At 35.0% G+C, this 20,015-nt stretch overlaps 1 protein-coding gene across 1 annotated transcript in view; it reads right to left on the bottom strand.

Annotated features, from left to right (window-relative positions):
• Positions 1–20,015, bottom strand: part of CACNA2D3 (calcium channel, voltage-dependent, alpha 2/delta subunit 3) — a 366,879-nt gene that overhangs the window by 133,722 nt on the left and 213,142 nt on the right. Inside the window, exon 12 of the mRNA XM_009993350.1 lies at positions 1,061–1,139. Coding sequence (XP_009991652.1) covers positions 1,061–1,139 — 79 coding nt within the window. The remainder of the gene's footprint in view (positions 1–1,060; positions 1,140–20,015) is intronic.

Below are 20,015 nucleotides of genomic sequence, written 5' to 3'. Positions count from 1 at the left end.
TCTAGAAGAAACAGTCAGTAAGCTGTTTCGTTGATTCATATGAGTAAGATTCTGACACAGAGCAACATGGCTCTGAGAAGAACAAAGTAGCCTGAAGAATGACATAGGTGACCACTTTTCTCCCTCTGGAATAAGGAAGACGTGGACCAGATGATGTACTAAGGCAGTCTCTATTGCCTGGTACTAATTTCTCAGTTGCTGTACTTAGATCTTTATGAATCTGTAGAGCTGGGCTAAAAAGCTAAAAGATTTTGTTGATTAAATTGTCTTCAAAAAGATGCTTCAAAGGATTCTTATACTATTATTTAAACTAAATTATGGTGTAATATTAGCTGATTAAGACAAGACTTCAAACTGAGTAATTTCCATCAGCTGGACATAACAGTAGTTAAAGGAATAATGAGTAAATGGATAGCACCTGATGCAATTCATCATAATGTAATGTGGCACAAAGGAAAAGAAAGACTTTTTTTTAAATTATTTTTTTTTCCCCTGAAAAGGAAAGGTAAAAGAAAATCTGAAGATTAATTAGAGGTTTTGCTTTTTTCTGAATATGCCTTACTTATACTAGTACATCCTTTTACTGTACCATCTCGGTATCTTACATTTTTTAATGTTCATTCCTTAAAGAATATAAAACTCTTTTTCAGTTACACAGCCAGTTGCTCAAGGGACAGAATCTCTGGTGTTTCATATGCTTGGCCTAACTCAACAGGACTTGTACTGCCCAGTGTTCTTCGGAATCAAACTAACTCGGAGTAATAACAGCTATACAAGAACAAATGCTTTGAAATTAAAGTTATCTGAAAAAAATAAAGTATATAGTTTAAAATAGTCATATAAATTTTAAGAAAAAATATTTTTTAATTTTGGCTTTTTATTATTTTTAATTTTGAAATTGTGTGCTGCAAGATAAATATTTTCCTTCCTGGAAAAAAACACAACCTATCCTCTCTGATTAGTTGTCAGTGACACCGTATCTGTAGAAGGGTCAGAAATGCAGGAAGGCTCAGTAACAGGATTTTAAAAACAAGGCTTTCACAGTTGAAGGTTAACTAACCTTTGTTAGCACAGGCCATCCACTTCAGGTTATCAGCAAAAGCAGCTTCTCTTCCTATCAGGTATGTAAAAATACGAACCTGAAAGTACAATGAAAAAGATCAAGTAAATTAATACGTATAAAACTTATACAGTGGTGTCAGATACAGAAGTGTAATTCATATAGACAGATCCTTTAAAAGAAGTATTACAATAAACAGCACAGTAGGTTAAAAAGATCACCACCACCAATATCTTTGTGACAAAATGTTCTTTTGTTTATGTAACAGAACGGCTGATCTCTTTGGATATTAAAAATATCTGACATTTAACCAAAGTTATCATTACAAGGTTAAAATGTAAGTGAGAACAAACTAAAACCATTGGGGTACAAGGCAGATTGCACAATTCAGACAAATCTGTTCTGCACTTACAAATTCAGAAAATTGGTGTGGTGTGAAGGAATAGACAATTAACAAATACTGTGTAGCTAAAGATCTGAAACACCAGATAAGAAAGTCACTGCTTTCCTTAATATTCTGCCCATCATTTTCCCATTCCCTAATGATTTTTCCAGGAAAAAGGAGCCAAGTGCATACTGAGCCATTTTAGTAAGAAGAATACAAGGTGACTATTCCCCTCTATTCCAGTGTAAGACCTCATCTGGAGTACTAGGCTCAGTTTTCCCATTCAGGGACAGATAGGATTTCCCATTCAGGACAGACATTGATAGACTGGACAAGACAGACTCTTCTTGAAGGTGGGCTGAGGAAGGTCGTCAACAATTCTGATTTGATAAAAATACAAACATTTTTATCATGAGAGTGATAAAATATTAGAAAGTTTTGCTCAGAGATGCTGTGGAATCCACATCCTGGGAGATGTTCAAATCTGACGTTCGTGAGCAGCATGGTCTAACTTCACCTGCTCTGAGCAGCACGTTAAACAAGTTGATCTTCAGAGGTCCCTTCCCATCTAAATACTTCTATGAAATTAACAATATTTTACACAACAAAGTAGAAAATGAACTTATTTTCTAATGAAATAACTTGTTTGACATTTTGTGAATTTTAAAGATAAAACAAATACATTAATTTAGGACTGGAAATCAACCATTTGTTGCTGCAAACATGGGGCTGTCATTATCTATGTGAAGGAAGAAAATAATGAACTTCATATGTAACACTAAAAATTGTAACTGAACCCCACATCGAATCCTTCTATCTCTTTATCAGTATACTTAATAGAATTATCATTATCCCAGCTTCTTTAGAGAAACTGTTATCATCATTAAAAAGCTGTACACAACAAAACATGCTCCAGAGCATTTTTTTCAATAGCTAATTGGATCTCACATTCAGGCTTTAATTATACAGAAGGTTAATTATACAGAAAGAAATGTCATGATGTGAAAGTTTATGCAGACCTCTAATTAATTCATTTGCAATTAAAGAAACAATGAAATAATTAGATTTATTATGTTTTTTCAATTAGTTCTTTTTTCCTACTCACACCAAGACAAAATAAATTATTTGTAGAACATACCAACTTTATATTAAGTTGCCATAGGGTGTTTGTTTTTTTCCCCAGAAGTTGCAAAATATCTGTGAAAGTTTCCCTCCTTACTGTCAGATGTGATACTATGTTCCTTTACTGCCCATTTTCTTATTGGCTGGATCCTGTTTCTAGGCGTACATGGTGTTTTGCATTATTAACATGCCTAGAGATCAGACTTCACTCACAGAACTTTTTCCAGTCTTTCAAGCATAAAATGTACATAGAACTCAATCATCATTTATATAATTTTAAAGGTATACACACTGGTTGTGTAGTATTGTTAACTAGTTTGAACCAAACAGTATGCATAACCCTATTCTAAGACTCTAAAGTACATAAGATTAAGCACAAGAATGGTACTTTATGCTTTGTTGATGGCTGTGAAGGACATTAAAGAAAATCTTTATTCTCTAAACACACATGAAAGGGCACAGTGCAGTTTATACCCTCAAAATACAGCATAAATCTCTGTGACAGTTTATCTTCCTGAAAATTATGCTTAAATATAGTCTATAATGGCACTGAATATATCTGAGACATTTCTGTTTAATGGTCTGCTTTAATCTATAAATAATCAAACTAGACTATTAGGTGTTCCTAATAAAAGAGACCAACCTTATCTAAAAGAATCAGCAGTAAGCTCATGATAATAGGCATAGGCAGCAAACTAATGTCATTAAACCTACAAAAAATAAAATCACAACAGATTGGTATCACAGATTATCATGAGGAACAGGCTGCCTCTGTGATACTGCAGCAAGCAATGATTTTAATGATATTTCTCTCAGTACATTTTATACCTAGAGTTTACCTGGTATCTGCAGTTTTGCTAGAAAATATGTTAGGTGTAATAAAATGCTAATTGCTTGGCATTACTTGATATAATAAAAATAAAATCTGTAAAGTATAGAGCTAACACTGAAGATGAATGATCTATCAAGTGCTCATTACTTAATAAAATAACATATTAGTCATAGTAACTTCATAAGAAAATAACCATATAAGGTCATAGGAAGATAATTTAAAATAATGCCACTGATACATTAAAATTCTTCTTAAAGGTATCTTAAAGATACATTCATAGGTATTATGAATATTGTTTAATACTCTATTCAGAATACTGAGAGAAGTCCCCAAAATCATCTTTGATGGCAAACAATTCTGATTATAGCTCTACTCCTAAAAGTTTCATGTGATCAGTTCACTGAACCCCCCCCCATGTAACACTAATGCATATGATTGAAATTTCTATAATTTAAAGTATATGAGAAAGTATAAAGTGTGTCTCACTCTGTGAATACCTCAAAGAAAATAACACAATACAAACTATGAGCTTTAGTAAGTATATGATCTCTCTCTATATATACACACACACACACTGATACACCTATATTGGTATTTTATCGTACAACACACTGTTAGAACACTAACAATTCCTTTGAATTCATATGAAGAGAACATTTTAGTCAAGGTAGACTGAATAAATTCAAAGTTATTATTGGCCAGTCCCAGAAGATTCTGTAACAATATTTACATAGTCCACATATGCTCTGCTTAACTGGGTATAAGCCAAATGAGAAAAACATCTTTCAATATCCAAGTGTTGTGACTGAATCAAGAGACCATTTTCATCTGAGAAGGAATCTGCATCAGATGTTGTAAGTACCTCTTTGGCAAAAAAAAACATGACAGAAAGAGAACTTTTCAGTTCCAGATAATTTTGAAAGCTTTGTAAGTTATTTGAGAGAGATACATGAATATTTTGAATGCCTGACCTGTAAGGTATATCAACCATATTATGCCTTCACATGAACTGTTAACTATGGAGAAAGGAAATGTTCTCAGGCAGAAGCATTAGATTAGTTCTGAATTGTTATATCCTATCTACAAAGACTGAAACTGTAGATGTTGTCAGATCCACTGAATGCAAAGCAAATCGTACTCCAAGATGAAAAACATTCTTTGAAACTATACTTGCTACTTCCACTCAATATGTAGCTCCAACAGATGTGCCATAGAATATTTTTTTTTGTAAGCCAATGTTGACAGAAAACTGAGTGAGAGCTCCACAGCTACAGAACCCAAAAGGACAGTAAAACTAGGATCTTTTGTAGAGTTTGTAAATTTCTCACCTCATATTTTTCTACAGCTTTCTAAAGCGGGTGTTGAATGACAAAGAATACCATTTGAGATTGATGTATTTTAATTATCTTTAAAACAGCAGCTGTAGAAACCTCCCATATATAAACTTGTTATTATGTCTCATTCCTGACCCAGAAGGCTCTCCTCTGGGCAAGAGCACTCCATTCAATTACTATTCTTACTAAAAGATTGCTACAGAAGGTCAAATTATTCTGAACTGTAGAATCATATTAAGCAGCAGACCAATTTCAACTGTGCATTTGATGACAACCAGCTTCTAGGTGCAAGATTGTGGATTCTGTTCCAAAACTCTAGTCCATAGTGAGCTAGTAAGAAGCAGCACTACTCATCAACCATTGTCACAAGCTGGAAAATAATCCCATGTACACAGCAGAATTAAACAATATTAAGACATTGAACCTTAGTTCAGACAAAACTAAACACAAATCTTACACTGAATAAAATACTTACATCACCAGTAGATATTTAACTGCATATATTATGATTATTTTTAACTTGCTTTTTCTCTCTGGTTTTCCAATCTCTTTGTTTTACACTCTTGTTGCCTTACCTAGGCAGGGATCATGGTTTGGTTTACACAGGTGGTTTGCTCTCTCTTCTTTCTTGCATTCTCTCAAATTTTGAAAAATAAGAGAGTACTGCTTATAAGTTTCTTGTTTTAAAGCTAAGAAATATTCTGAAGTGTGAATCTTTAAACTCTGGACAGACAATTTATATAAAATCTCAGAGACACATACACTCAACCATTAGTGTGGAAACCTAAGAATGATAGTTTAAATGACAGATATTCCAGCACTAACCACTTGATCTGAAATATCCACTTAACAGTTTCATCCATTATGCATGGACTAATTCTCAGTCCCTGAACTGTCCTCATCTCTGAAACTTCATTTAACTAGCAGCGTAGTGAAAAGAATAGGGACCTTCTTCTATCTATGTTAGGCAAGACAATTCAATCGGCAAGATTCTACACACTGGAACTGTGAAGTCATGTATTAATGGCAAACAGCTGGTAAAATACTATTTCCAGAACCTTAAAATACAGTGTGGGAGGGGAAATGGGACTTCTGTTTGCAACTGACAATGCAGACCTCTCTCTGTTTGCAGCTGCAAACTATTTCAGGGATACCTTCAGCAGAATAGTCTTTCCTTTCTGGTTCAGCAAGAAATAAAAATAGTTTTGTGGCAAGAGCAATGGAATTTAAGTTATAAGTGGGATATGTAGGGATGAAATTCAGATTCCTGTAGTTATAAATCATGGTGGCCCAGGAGTGCCCAAGCTAGTCTCTGCATACATGACCAAATTGACTGATTGGGAGCAATGCATCAAAAGTAATTGCTTGAAGTCCTAGATAGCCTCACCACAAAAAAATTGGCTTAATTGTCTTAGGGACTTTCAAGGAGGAAATCTGGGACAGTCCTGGAGGTTTTCCCAGGCAACTCACACTACGACTAGACTACCTGCTAGGCATTATTTGTATACTTCAAAGTGTTAATTAGCTACTTGGTTGGAGAATCTGGCCATCCCAGAGAATTCTTCAGGCAATTCCTGCTGTAGTATTGACCAAACTGTATAACAAAAGGACACTTGCATAGCGTCATAGTAGAAAACCTGAGGTACAGGCACATAGGAGCATCTACTGAACATACTTAAGATAGTTAGGAAATGCTTTGTACTTAATTTAAGATAATAAACATCAATTAAACATTCCTCTGCTGGAATAGTGATATACAATCACAGGCCAGCTGGAAATAAAGATTCAGCAATACAGTAATTAACAGCATCTCACCCAATACAGCCAAAGACACTCTTAAAAGGAGCCTTATCATCTAGACAGCATGTGACCACCCTGTTCAAGATGCTTGATTCCCCACTTGAGTATCATCATACTTGTCTCTTCAAACCAGCTTCTCTTTCTGTTGATTATGAATTTTTCATCCTCTATTTCTTCTTGCCCTTTATTACATTGGAAATAATACTTAAAATTAGTTACCCAAGATAAGCTCTCCTTTAAGCCTCACTAACTGGCTTCTCTTCCTTGGGGTCCTGCTGCTTTATAATTTGCTGGTGTCTTTTTTCTGTTCAGTCTTCAAAAGTAGAGTAACCTAAATTTACTTCCAAATTTAGAAAAAACTTGAGGTTTTATTTACACTTCCACTGCTTCCCTCCCAACATCACACTGTGCCTATTGCCAATTCAACGTTGGTTTTCACTCCTCTTTACATAATCTCATCCACCTAATCCTCTCTCTCCAGCATCCCTTCGTACAGCTCTGGCTCAGAAAGCAACAAGCAGAAAAAGGGAAGTCAATGCTTCAGTTGGTCCCCATGTTAAGGAGATAGCATTATACCACTAAACTTTCCTGATAGGAACAGTCTGAATGCAGCCATAAGGGTTTTTGAGACTCATACTGGATCCATTCATCAAGAACACCCAGACTCAAACTCAAAAAAACAGGAACAAGCCACAGTTTGCACAAGTAACCTTTCCAAATCTGAAAAGGGATTCGTAACATGTATCAATTTTTGAGGTGTGTTTTAGCTTCTAACTTTAACCGACAGGCACATGGAGCAATCTGCAAATAACACACTAATTCCAAGTGCACTGCAGTGTATCTGGTCGTTGTAAAGGGCCTAACATACAAAGCAATGAACAGGTGTGGGAAAGAGCAGTAGAAATACAAGGTCACCCTAGAAACTTCACCTTATCTCTGAAGGTCTTCATAGCTTTTTTAATTTTAGAGTGTTTTTTTAATTATTATTATGAAGTGGTGAAAATATGAGTTAAGGATCTATTTGCACTAATGAGTTAGCAGGAATTTCTGTGAAGACAATGCTTTAAATAAGCACACAAAATTCTACTGATGAAGGCTACAAAGCCTTGTGATACAATACAAGATACTATAATTTCTTCTACCCCATTAAGGACCTTTACCCTAGAAGGTGCTGAAAGACTCAACTTACACTGCACTCAGTGCAAGGAAGCCATGAATTTGAAGCCATTACCTCATGAAATTGAATCCTTTAACATTAAGTTACTCTGTAAAAGGTTCATAATTATTAATTTTTCTCCTGTAGTAATTACAATACCTCTTGTGGAAAAGTTTGCATTTATACATTTCCTCATGTTTTCTCCTTCCTGCAATTGCACAATATACCCAGGCAATTTTACAACAGTGATTTCTATCCTAGTGATATCTAACACACTGTGCATTGTACTCTAAATACTGAGGGGACAGATAATGGAAACAAACCCCAAATAATTAATAGGTCTATGTAACTGGAAAACAAGCAAAAACAGCAACAAAGGAAAACGCATAATCTGCCTGGGGATCATCAAGCTTCTGAGCCCTGCTTTCCCAAACATCTGTATCCCAAATAGCTCTTATTATAGACCTTGGAAATGCTTGCAGGAAAAAACAGAAATTGATGCTGCAGTTAATCCCTTGTGGTCAGGGGACAGCATTACTATGTCACATTTGCCTGAGAGGAGCATTTCTAGATCCATCTTGTAGGTCTAGGGCTGCTGATGGTCTCTTGTGAAAAATTTAAACAAGCTACATGTTTTGCATGAGACAGCAACTGAAGCTGTTTCTTCCAGCACTGAAAATGTGTTGACATTTTTTGATTTACATAGAATTATAAGGCAACTCAAGATTTATGAAGAATAATTTCCCACTGTAAATCTTCTCCCAATAATTAGGAATATTATTAGCCAAAGAAGATGAGATTATGCTATTTTATATTGTGCAAGAATAAAGCAGGTGATGAGAAAAGTGTTCAACACTGTATTAGCACAAGGCTCTTGCTTTCCTAAAGGAGTTTGATGGTTGACATTTCTTCTGAAAGGAACAAAACATCTCAGGCCTTTTACATGGGACACAAGTTCTAGATGCTTTATACATGCTGAAATATTTGCCACAAAGAACAGAGCAAGATGAGTTCCCTCACAGGCACATGAGCTTCAAAAGGCACAGCAAAAGCTTATCACTAAAAAAATATACGTGAAGATTTGACAGAGCAAATAGGTTGTATTAAATAACTATTTAAGAACTGGTGTTCAACAGCAAAACACAAAATAGGTCTAAGAAGCATCTAGTATTTTATAGCTTATCTTTCCTGCTTAGTGTGCAGCATGTATTAATGATGTTAAATAAGCAACCAACAAGATACCAAGTGTAATACAACAGCATATATCTTGAATGTACTAAATTCTTCGCAGTTTAACAGTTAATTCAGCAAAGAAAATTGACACATATTTTGTGCACATCTGACTTTTGGGCTAAGACTAGCAAATGATAAGTCTAGCAAATGATAAGTCTAGCAAATGATATCCCAGAGACTCCTTTTCAAAAAGGGATGATTACTTGAAAAACAAAAGCAAAATATTACATTACCAAAAAATCTACTTGTTACCTTCACTGTAACTTTTACTTTCAGGACAGCTATAACCTTCTTCCCACTCCATATATCTATAGGGTGCAAATAAAATCTTTACAGAGCACCTCCAAGCATTGTGTATATACTACACACATTTTAGAAATATTTTACTGAGTTTTAGAACATGTTATTTATTCTACTTTTTATATCCTTCCACTGGTAAAAGTCAGCCACGGTAAAATGAGTTCATCTATATGGGCTGTAGAAGGAAACTTTTAAGTCACATTTTTATAATTTTTAAAAATTACCTGACAGCAGTTTTCTATCGTAACAATGTTACTATTTCAAAGTAAAATATGATACTATTTATTGGAGCCAGGAACTAGTTCTGTGCTCTCATCTGACTAGCTAAAGAAATTTTTGTTTCCAGCCTGATTTGCAAGATTCCAGATCAGTCATTAAAAACCATTAACAGCCAAGCCTAGATGAACTACTTAAGGATAATTCAACCATTATTGCCATTCTTCAAAATGCTGCTGGATGTGCTGAAAAGTAGAACAGACATTTTCTTACTTAAATGCAAAACAGCAGCCTAAACAAAATAATTTGAATGGAGAGGAGGGGAAGGGATTAGAGCAGATACCATGACATAACCAGCTTTCTTGGATCTTACTGAAGCTTCTGTGGAAAAAGCAGGCTCATACAATTTCTGCTACTACACTACTTAACTTTCTTGCATATCAACTAATTTATTTATTTTTTTGCAAGTATCCATGAGAAAAGATCAAAATCAAACTAAATTCTAAGTAACCAAATACTGCCAATGTCTCCACTTCTGTGATTACATAGTTCCAGGATGTAACATAGAACAATGGTAACTCATTTGCAGTACACTTCACTGTGCATGGTGCAGACACAGATTAGAGGATGACATAATGGATAAAACACTGGCCTTTCACCCTTGGGATTTTGTCCAGCCTGCAGTCCTATCAGATAATGTGTTTGGCAATCTCCACTAGTCTTTTTTGGACACTAATCCCCACTACAGAATATCTATAATTCATCATATAATTTAATACACCTGGCAACCTTACCACCAGTTCATTCTTTTGTTACGTAATGGCCCAAAGTGAAGTCAAGGGTGGTTAATGCTCTGACAACTGGCTATTATCTCCCATAGCAGCTGATTTTGAGGAGATTATTGCAGTCATAAACCATTTTATAAAAATTGGCAACTGGAAAAGCAGTGTAACAAAATAAGGTGATATTTAGAAGTTTTATCACTGATTTTCTACCAGTCTGTAATGGAGTCTCTAGCATCCAAAAAATGCTGGAAAGGAAACTTGAGATTAATGATGTAGATCATGAGCCAAGAATCTGAGGCCTGAACAAGCTTGTAGCCAGAAAAGTTTTACTATTTTGAGGTTACCAACATTTTTGTTTGTTTGTTTGTCTGTTTTTCCTGTCAAATAGACAGTATATTTCTTATTTTGTCTCAATTATTAGTTCACCTCTTCCCTTGATCAGCATTGTTCCTTTTGAACTTTGAAGTATATCACCACTGTTACTACTCCAGTTTTAGATCCACAGCCTTGTCCAGAAATTAACAAGGGACTTCATTGCTATCAAGACCAATTGCTGATGATACAAGTGAGCCTTCAGGCAAGACAAAGAGGATCTGTACTCAGTTTAGGAGATAAGAAATCAGCTCACTGAAACTGTGGGAAAGGTTAGGAAGAGGAGCAGTTGAGACTCCAGTCTGCACTACAATGCATTAACATATGAGCAAACTGACATTAGTACCAAGGTACTCCTAAGTCAAACAAATTTGTGTGTATAATTCTCATTGGAAATAAGAGTCAGTTCTAAGAATTTGGAACAAGGCTTAAAAAATTTCATCAGCTAAAATAAAAGATTAATTAATTGTTGTCTGAGCACTAAATTCTTTTACAAGGGACATGAAACTAGAAGTATAACTGAAAAATATATCAGACACAAGGTCTTTCTGGGCTTTCCGGCAAGTCAACCCAGCTCCATCTGAGAAATGCCACTTTATATAGTACAAGGTAGTAGCATTAGTTGGATGCTACATATTTAATCAACAACATGGTTTCATAGCCAGAAAAGTTTTACTATTTTGAGGTTACCAACATTTTTGTTTGTTTGTTTGTCTGTTTTTCCTGTCAAATAGACAGTATATTTCTTATTTTGTCTCAATTATTAGTTCACCTCTTCCCTTGATCAGCATTGTTCCTTTTGAACTTTGAAGTATATCACCACTGTTACTACTCCAGTTTTAGATCCACAGCCTTGTCCAGAAATTAACAAGGGACTTCATTGCTATCAAGACCAATTGCTGATGATACAAGTGAGCCTTCAGGCAAGACAAAGAGGATCTGTACTCAGTTTAGGAGATAAGAAATCAGCTCACTGAAACTGTGGGAAAGGTTAGGAAGAGGAGCAGTTGAGACTCCAGTCTGCACTACAATGCATTAACATATGAGCAAACTGACATTAGTACCAAGGTACTCCTAAGTCAAACAAATTTGTGTGTATAATTCTCATTGGAAATAAGAGTCAGTTCTAAGAATTTGGAACAAGGCTTAAAAAATTTCATCAGCTAAAATAAAAGATTAATTAATTGTTGTCTGAGCACTAAATTCTTTTACAAGGGACATGAAACTAGAAGTATAACTGAAAAATATATCAGACACAAGGTCTTTCTGGGCTTTCCGGCAAGTCAACCCAGCTCCATCTGAGAAATGCCACTTTATATAGTACAAGGTAGTAGCATTAGTTGGATGCTACATATTTAATCAACAACATGGTTTCATAGAATAGATTTGGCACAATGAAAAAAAAAAAAAAAACAACAGTAAAATAAAGCCAGAAAAATCTGAACCACAGCCACTGCTGCTCTGACTGAAGTATTACTAAAAATGTTCAGTTGAATAAAATATGATCTGTTTCAAGGAAGCTTTACATAATTGTGTTGAAGTGAGCTTCTGTATTTCATTACTCAGGATATTGTCCACCTGTCTTTTTTTCATACAGACTTGAGCAAGCTTTTCTTCATTACAAGGAGTTGCAGTGATGTCTACTTACAGAATGCAAAGAATTTTGCAAATTAAAAGCAGAATAAAAATGAAGGGTTAATTTACTATAGGAATAAAACTTGCACATGGTATTTAAGATTTTCTTACTAGTTCATTGAAACCAAAAATCAGCCAAAGCAAAAGCTGCAAATACAGATACTGCTCTGATAGAACAGCAGGCCCAGTGTTTGGCAAACTCCGGTAAGAATGTTTCGTTACTGTTGGACTTCCTGTGAATAGAAGCACTACCATCTCTTTAAGAAAATCTTTCTGCAAATGCTGAGTTTGTGGAGAGACAAATAAATGAAATTTTACATAAAAACTGGTTTTTATGCTGAAAAATATTTAATCATTCAGATATTGTGTATAAATTCCATTAAATGCTTGAACCAAAGTGTTATGGCAAAGACATTAAAAAGATATCATATTTCTTTATCTTGACATTTCAACCAACTGAAGGCAACAGTTGCTCAGACTGTCACAGTATACCAGTCAGTATTGAAATTACAATACAGCCTTTAGGTTTATCTTTGATTAAAAATTAAATTTAGCTCTACTTATCATTTTTGTAGCCCTACAGCGTCCATGTGTTCTCACAGTTAACTCAAGTCAAACTAAATATTTAATACACCATTCTAATTAGCTACAAACTATTACCTGATTTAAGTCTGTAAATGAATGTGAAAAGACTCTGGAGGCCTAATGTTAGCCTTCATCCACTACAGTTATATGAGAAAAATTACAGGCTCTAATTAGACTCTTTAAACTGCAAAGAAATAGAATTTTCATAACTAGTTTATTAAAAAACGAAGGCCCCCTTGGGACAGGGCAAATTGCTTCTACCCTGATCCGCTTATCCTTGTACAACACCATACAGAAGACTCATGTCTGACTTACACAGCTCATATTTCTCCCAAATTAATGAGCACTCAAATTATTCCAGCTGCCCCCTTGGCACAGGGAAAAATTGAAAAATCCATGGCTGCCAAGTGACGTGTATAACCCAGCTGCTAAATAAAATGTGCTTAAGGGGACACAGCTGTTGAGATGCCTATTTACATTAAAATAAGTCCATGGATACAGAACAAATGCCTAAAGACAGCAAACAGTGTATAGCTTTTTGTTTAACCCCTTCATTAAGCCAGGTCACGAAAATTTGCAGCATCATTTATAGGCTAGATGTAAAAGCATGGCCTGTTCACCTTATGATTTATTTCTTCTAATTTGTCTGATCTTGGAAACATTCTAATTGTCTTTTGTAGAAATTACTGGTAAGTTCAGAAGAATCCCATTAAATAGTACAGTTCACATGTCAGAAAGGGTAGCCAAATTTCAAAATAACTCTACTTGAGAAAAACATTGAAAGTTAACTCCATTCCCTGCTCTCCAAACAGTGATGACAAGCATTATCTTTGAGACAGAACTTTTGAAAATGACACTTGCAGAAGATTCACACAGTCTTGTAGAGTCAGACCAAAAAGAAGACTATTACGTTTTTGTGCTTTAACCTACACAGGCTGCCAAGTCATTTCCACTTGAAAATGAGAATGCCAGATCTTTAAAATGCTAAATCATATAGGAATTCTGTTCTGTGAAAGTTAACTGTCTTCTAAACAAGTTCATCATGCTGTGATTTAGAGACCGCATTTTAAATTGTTTTCTAAAACATAATTGTAACCCAACTGGTTTGAAAATTACCATGCCAGTTGTGGAATCATTGAAGTAATGGGGGACAATATAATGTTTCTCTTTACTTATCAGGAATACTTTGGCCTAAGAGCACCTTATATCTAGCACCAAAATCCAGTGTCAAATTCTCAGTAAAAAACATTTAGTAAGTACATTATGAGGTCCACCAAGCCAAATGAAAATATGAATGCAAGCTAACACTAACCAAGAAGTGTTCAAAAACCAGCACATAACACAGAGAAGGTTCAAGTAGTCAATGGTTTATTTAAGTCTTCACCAGAAAATTTAACTTGAGCAGTCACTATGACACAATATTTTTAACTATGAGATAAGGAGGTGAGGTCATATTTGGAAAAGAAAGGTAGATAAATAAAATACAGTTAAATCAATGAAGCCTGATAAAAGTTCCCATAGAATATTAAAGGAACTAATCAAATTAATCCATAAACTGTAGTGAATATTTTTGAAGATCTGTGGGCAGCATAGGAAGTGCCAAGTACAAGATAAGAGAGACTCTTAGAAAGGTCTTAGAAAGGATAAATCAGGAACCTGCATGTCCACAGGATTATTTTTCTTCCTTCTCATTACCTACTCTATCTAATTTTATAAGCATTGTAAGTTAGAATGTCATCCAGCAGTAAGACACATTTCACATTAGCCTATGCACATTGTAACAAAATTATCACCCTAGTTAATTCAACATTAAACACACAAACAAGGTTTGCTTCATCATTATTAATTCTTTTCTGATTGCATACTGAACAAGTCATTTAATGATTTTACCTGTGCCTGAGTCCAGGTGCTGTGATTACTGAGTTAAATATGTCTTCCTATTAACCCTTCTATAACATTGACAAAACATTAGGTTTTTTACCTGCCAGTTCGAATTTGTTCATGTTTGAACACTTGTTAAATCTCAACAACAGCAGTTCAGATGTTCAGAAATAACTATTTTAACTGTTTTAAACCTGGTACTAGAAAGAATGAAGAATGCAGGCATTCCCTGCACACTAAATATGAAAAACAGCTTAGGAAGGCCATCCTCTTAAGTTCAGAACTACCATGACCTGGGTTTTTTTGTTGATTTGCTTTTTTTTTTTTTATGGTGACTCACAAGCTTTGCTCTGTAGTTAATTATAAAAACATGCTCTGTTTGCTGTCTTCATTTTCAGTGCTGGTTTTGCATTGTCCAAACCATAGAAAAGTATGCAGTGATGTCACTTGATGTATCTTGGACAGGAAAAACAGATGAATACTCTATAAACACTCTTCACTCTTAGAACATGTAGCCTAAACAAAGGGCTTCCTCCTCCTTTTAGAGAAACATGGGAAGAATGAGAACTGGGAAACAAAAGGAGGACATTGAGCATCAGCATGCTTACATTTGACTTATATTTGACAGTAAGCAATGTAGGAAAGCAAAGCTGGTAGTGGCAAACGAGAAACTCCAAAGTTAAGAGATAAAAGTAGCTTGTTTAACTGAAGGAGTTTGACACTGAGCAACTGATTTCTTAAAAAAAAAACTCCTGACACACTACATCACTGTAAGCATTTTTCCTTGTGGCAATCTTTTTCAGAAAATAATTCTCTCTCTTCAAAGAGCACCTTTTTACCACCTCCATCACTACATCAATTGCAAAATCCAAAACCAGATCAGTAATTCAGACCTGTAAGACATTTTTAAAACTTAGAGTTGTTTTAAATATCTAAAAATCTGAAATCTTCAGTGATTTGTTAGTACAGTTGATTGATGCTGCTTTTGGGGCCCAAACACATAAAAAACATTTTACCCACAAGTAGAATGATAACAGCCTGTGCAGAGAAAATATTTTCAGAAAGTTACTGTCCCTTCAGCATATAACAATACCCACTACACATAAGTAGTGGTAAATCTGCCCATGAGGAGTGATTTCATAATCCAGCTATACCAAAAGAGAGTGTGAATTTAGGTCTGTGTTTCAGAGACATGAGATGCAGGGGGAGGTGGTACTCTCATGCAATAGCTTCCCTTTGTGGCAATACATTGCAGGGAATGGCACCCTCATCACCAGAGGAAGTAAAATATTATACAGTTCTCAGGGAACAGTGAGCAGCCATGTATGCTATTGTCACTCCTACATCACTGGGTAGCATCAGTGAATGGTGGAGGAAATACTGCTGAATTTCAAGCAAGCTTTCAATACACGAAATAAAACCTCAGGCATATCACATCTTGCATAATTTCCTTAATTAAGTGAATTTCCACTGATCATTAAAGATGAGCAAGAACATACCACCTACAATTCTCTTGTCTCCAGCAAAATTGAATGTCTTTTTGGAGAGACAGCTGCCTGTAGACCATAAATTTGTCCCTAGGATCAATTAACTTGAGTGAAGGAAAAAGTAAGTGCTTAGTATTTTGAATCATTGTAATCATATAAAAAGGGTACCTGAAAAATGGAAAAGCGATAATTAATAAATAAATTGAACTATAGGAGTAGAGGAGCAAAACGAAAATAACTAAGTAAATGCTCTCAGTGTCAAATAGAAGAGAAGCAAAAATGAAAAAGTTGGAAGGAAAGACAAAGCATTAAAGAAGAAAATAGCTTACAATAGAAGACAGCAGTTTTAAGAAGTATAAAGAACATTTTGCTCAGCAGAGCAAAATGAGGAGCTTTCAGAAATAGGAAATTTAACAAATTGCACTGAAAACTAGACATTGAGAGCTCTTAGCATCATGAAATAGAATAAACATCCTTACTGCAATGTCAGGCAACACAGGGTAAAAGTGCCCAATTGAGACACAATTGGAATGTAATAATAATAATAAATATTAGGAAGTCAAGATACAAGTCTAATATATCTTATGATGTAGTAAAAGGAAATAGATGACTGCACATAAAATGAGAGGAGGAAGTCAACAGAAAGATGAAAAATAAAGAAGAGAAAATGTGTGTGTGCAAGTTCTCTGTAAAAATTATGCCTCAGGAAAGGGAAAACTATTGTGAAACAAATTAAGACAGAGATTTTATTCAGCCTTTTAATGAGACACCCAAAAAAGAAAAAGAGATTATTCAATCAAAGGTTGAAGTAGGTTAATTAAGCCAGACATTTGACACATGGCATTTAGTCCCTGCCCAGCTGAGCCTGAGGGCCCTGCAGTAGGGACAGCTGTCACACAGAGAGGGTACAATCCCCAGGACTGATCCTTCATTTATGATTCTGTGATCTGACTAAGGGAGACAAAAAAATGCAGGTGGGTACCAAGGGAAAGGAATGACCAGCTGGGGGCAATGAAACCCCAGGAATCCTGGCTGTTGCCACAGAAGAAGAAAACTAATGTAGCTCCACTAAAATTCCTTGCCTATCTGTCCATCATCCCCTTCTTATTCTTGTGTTATTCCTTTGGCTTAGCCACTGTCTTTCCCTCCACAGGAAAAAGATTTAGTATCTCTACTATTTTCTCTTACCATCATACTCAGCATTTAAAGACTGCTATATTTAAACCTGAAATAAAGATATGTTTGAACTGAAACACGGCAACTATTCCTGAATAAATCTATGAGCAGATGCTTAATTCAGAGTACAAATGCTGATGTTCTTATAATTTTAATCTGTTTGGAAGACATGAGGATGAGAACATCTACAATTGGAGTTCAGAAATACTAATTCAAAATCTTAATAGATACTTCTCATTGTTGCCATGCACAGGGTATAATATATGGTGCTCTCTGTGCTACACAGATAAGAGATATACTTCCGCAATCCCATATATGTCTGTGGGAAGGAAGAGAAGAAAAAGGAAGAGGAGGGTCTGGACAAATGTCTTCTCCTATAGCATTCCTGTTCCTACCTCTGAACTTCATCTTTTAATTATATTTGGTGTATTTTTTTCTTCACTGCTACACATTTTTGTTTTTAGGCTCAGATATTTTCTTAGAATTGTGTAATTTCCCATTATTGTATACTGCCTTAAGAAATCTTTTTCTAAAAGCGGAGTGTTAAATTGTACCAGGGTTTTATTTTAAAGCATCACTAGAAGTAGATATCATAAACATAAAACACAATTCAAATTCTTATGTATTGTATCAATTTGCCAGTCATTTAAGTAAAAAGTGATGGATTCATGTTACTTTCTTAAATTATTACACCATTTATTACCAATGTATATATTAATACATTTGTTACCAATAATTTAGTCATTACAGAATTGTCAGAGTTGGAAGGGACCTCGAGAGATAATCTAGTCCAATTTCCCTGCTAAAGCAGGATTGCCTAGACCACATAACTCAGGACTCCATCCAGGCTGGTCTTGAATATCTCCAGAGAAGAGGACTCCGCAACCTCCCTGGGCAGCCTCTTCCTATGTTCTGTCACCCTCACCATAAGGAAGTTTTGCCTCATATTTAATTATTTTTAATTTAATTTCTCTAGTACATTTTATTTCCACTGAATTTAATAAAGCTACTTCAGACTTGAAGCTATCTAATAAAGAAGAACTGATCTCACCATCTGATTTTATGCATCTTTGGTATTTTTATTCCAGAACCTTAAAAGTAAATCCTTAATTCTTTCTACTTTTCCCACATTCTTCAGCTTTTTTATTTCTGGAATCTCAAAGCAGACTTTTTATTCTCATTTGTCTTCTCTCTTTACACGCTTTCCTCTTTCCAGTCCATTCTATGTAAACTATTGCCTCTTATCTTACCAAAAAGGACTTTATAATTACTGTACTCCTTGATTTGGTTGGGTTTTTTTGCTGACAGAACATTTTTTTCATCATTATTTTTGCACTAGCACTATTGTTTCACTTTGTTAAAGTGTTTTTTTTTGCCAAGGCAATTCTCATATTTCTGCCAATGAGCACTCAGTAGGGCTGCTTATCTACTGAAGTGCTTATTGTGCTGACCTGGATGGCACAATATTGTACTTCACAAAAATCAGGTTCTAAATAGAAAAATCACTACAGTACAATACTCTGCCTCACTCTAGAAAACTGGTCAAATATCCTAAGGTCTTTAAGGAATAAAACTCACAGTCAAAATTACAATTCTAAAAAAAATACTTTAAATTCCAAAAGATAACCCAAAGACAGACTATGGTATCAGTATCATTTAACTTTTCCTAAAGTAAAATATTAATTTATCTATTTTTTTAACTTTATATCTGCTGAATGAAAATCATCACTGCTACTCCAGCTTTTTCCATCTAATGAATTATGCATTATTTCCATACTGAAAATATCCCTTGGTCAAAATTATAACATACCAACATGCTTTAATTTACTAACTCCAGAGTCACTTTATGAACAAAATGTGTCACATCTGGTTTTTGCTCAAGGTTTTACTGTTGATAAACTAGCAAAACATAGGAGTTTTTGTATCTGTAAAGATTAGAGAAAACAATGATAAATACTCTTGGTTTTGGTAGGGTTTTTTCCTTTGTTAGTGTCTTGTCTCTGTCTTTAAACAGTAAGTCCTTTTTAAACTTGAACTTTTGTTTAGGAGTTTGAGAATCAGAAATGTAAAATTGTATTTCTAGTTAAGCTTTCAGTTTGACTATATTAGAAGGATTCAAAACGTGTCTGAATAAATCAGACTTTAGCTGTCTGATCTAACACTGAAAGCAAAGCTACATCACCACATCTCCTTACAGTCTACACTTAGCAGAGGAGAATAAATTTTAAATGGTCAACCAATTCAAAAGCTACATGGTTGCAAAGAAATTAATTGCTGAAGACCTAGGAGAGTCTGTTTCAATGTTGATTCCACACCAAGAACTCACTGAGTGGATAAAACTTCAAAATATCTTGTGATTGAAATGTTTAGGTTATGTCTTAACTTACAAACACGCATTTTGAAGCGTCTTGTCCTAAAAGATTTAATTGATCTGTCCCCTGTTAAAACAGCAATCCTCACTTTCTTGTGTACTTTGGCATAGGCTGGGGGTGCTAAAATTGTACCTTTAATGCTCCTCTCCTCAATCAACACATAACATACTATAAACATCTCAAAGTCCAGGCTGGCAGTTACCCCAATTTCTCCAATCAAAGACATTTTGTTCAAGTTTATCCATTCAGTGTCAGGTTTATTTTTGCACACACACCCCCCCCCC

This window comes from Chaetura pelagica, unplaced genomic scaffold (genome assembly GCF_000747805.2).
Source record: "Chaetura pelagica isolate M959 unplaced genomic scaffold, ChaPel_1.0 scaffold630, whole genome shotgun sequence".
Classification (NCBI taxonomy): Eukaryota; Metazoa; Chordata; class Aves; order Apodiformes; family Apodidae; genus Chaetura; species Chaetura pelagica.
Note: the sequence above shows the minus strand (reverse complement) of the source record. Positions and strands in the feature narration are given on the sequence as shown.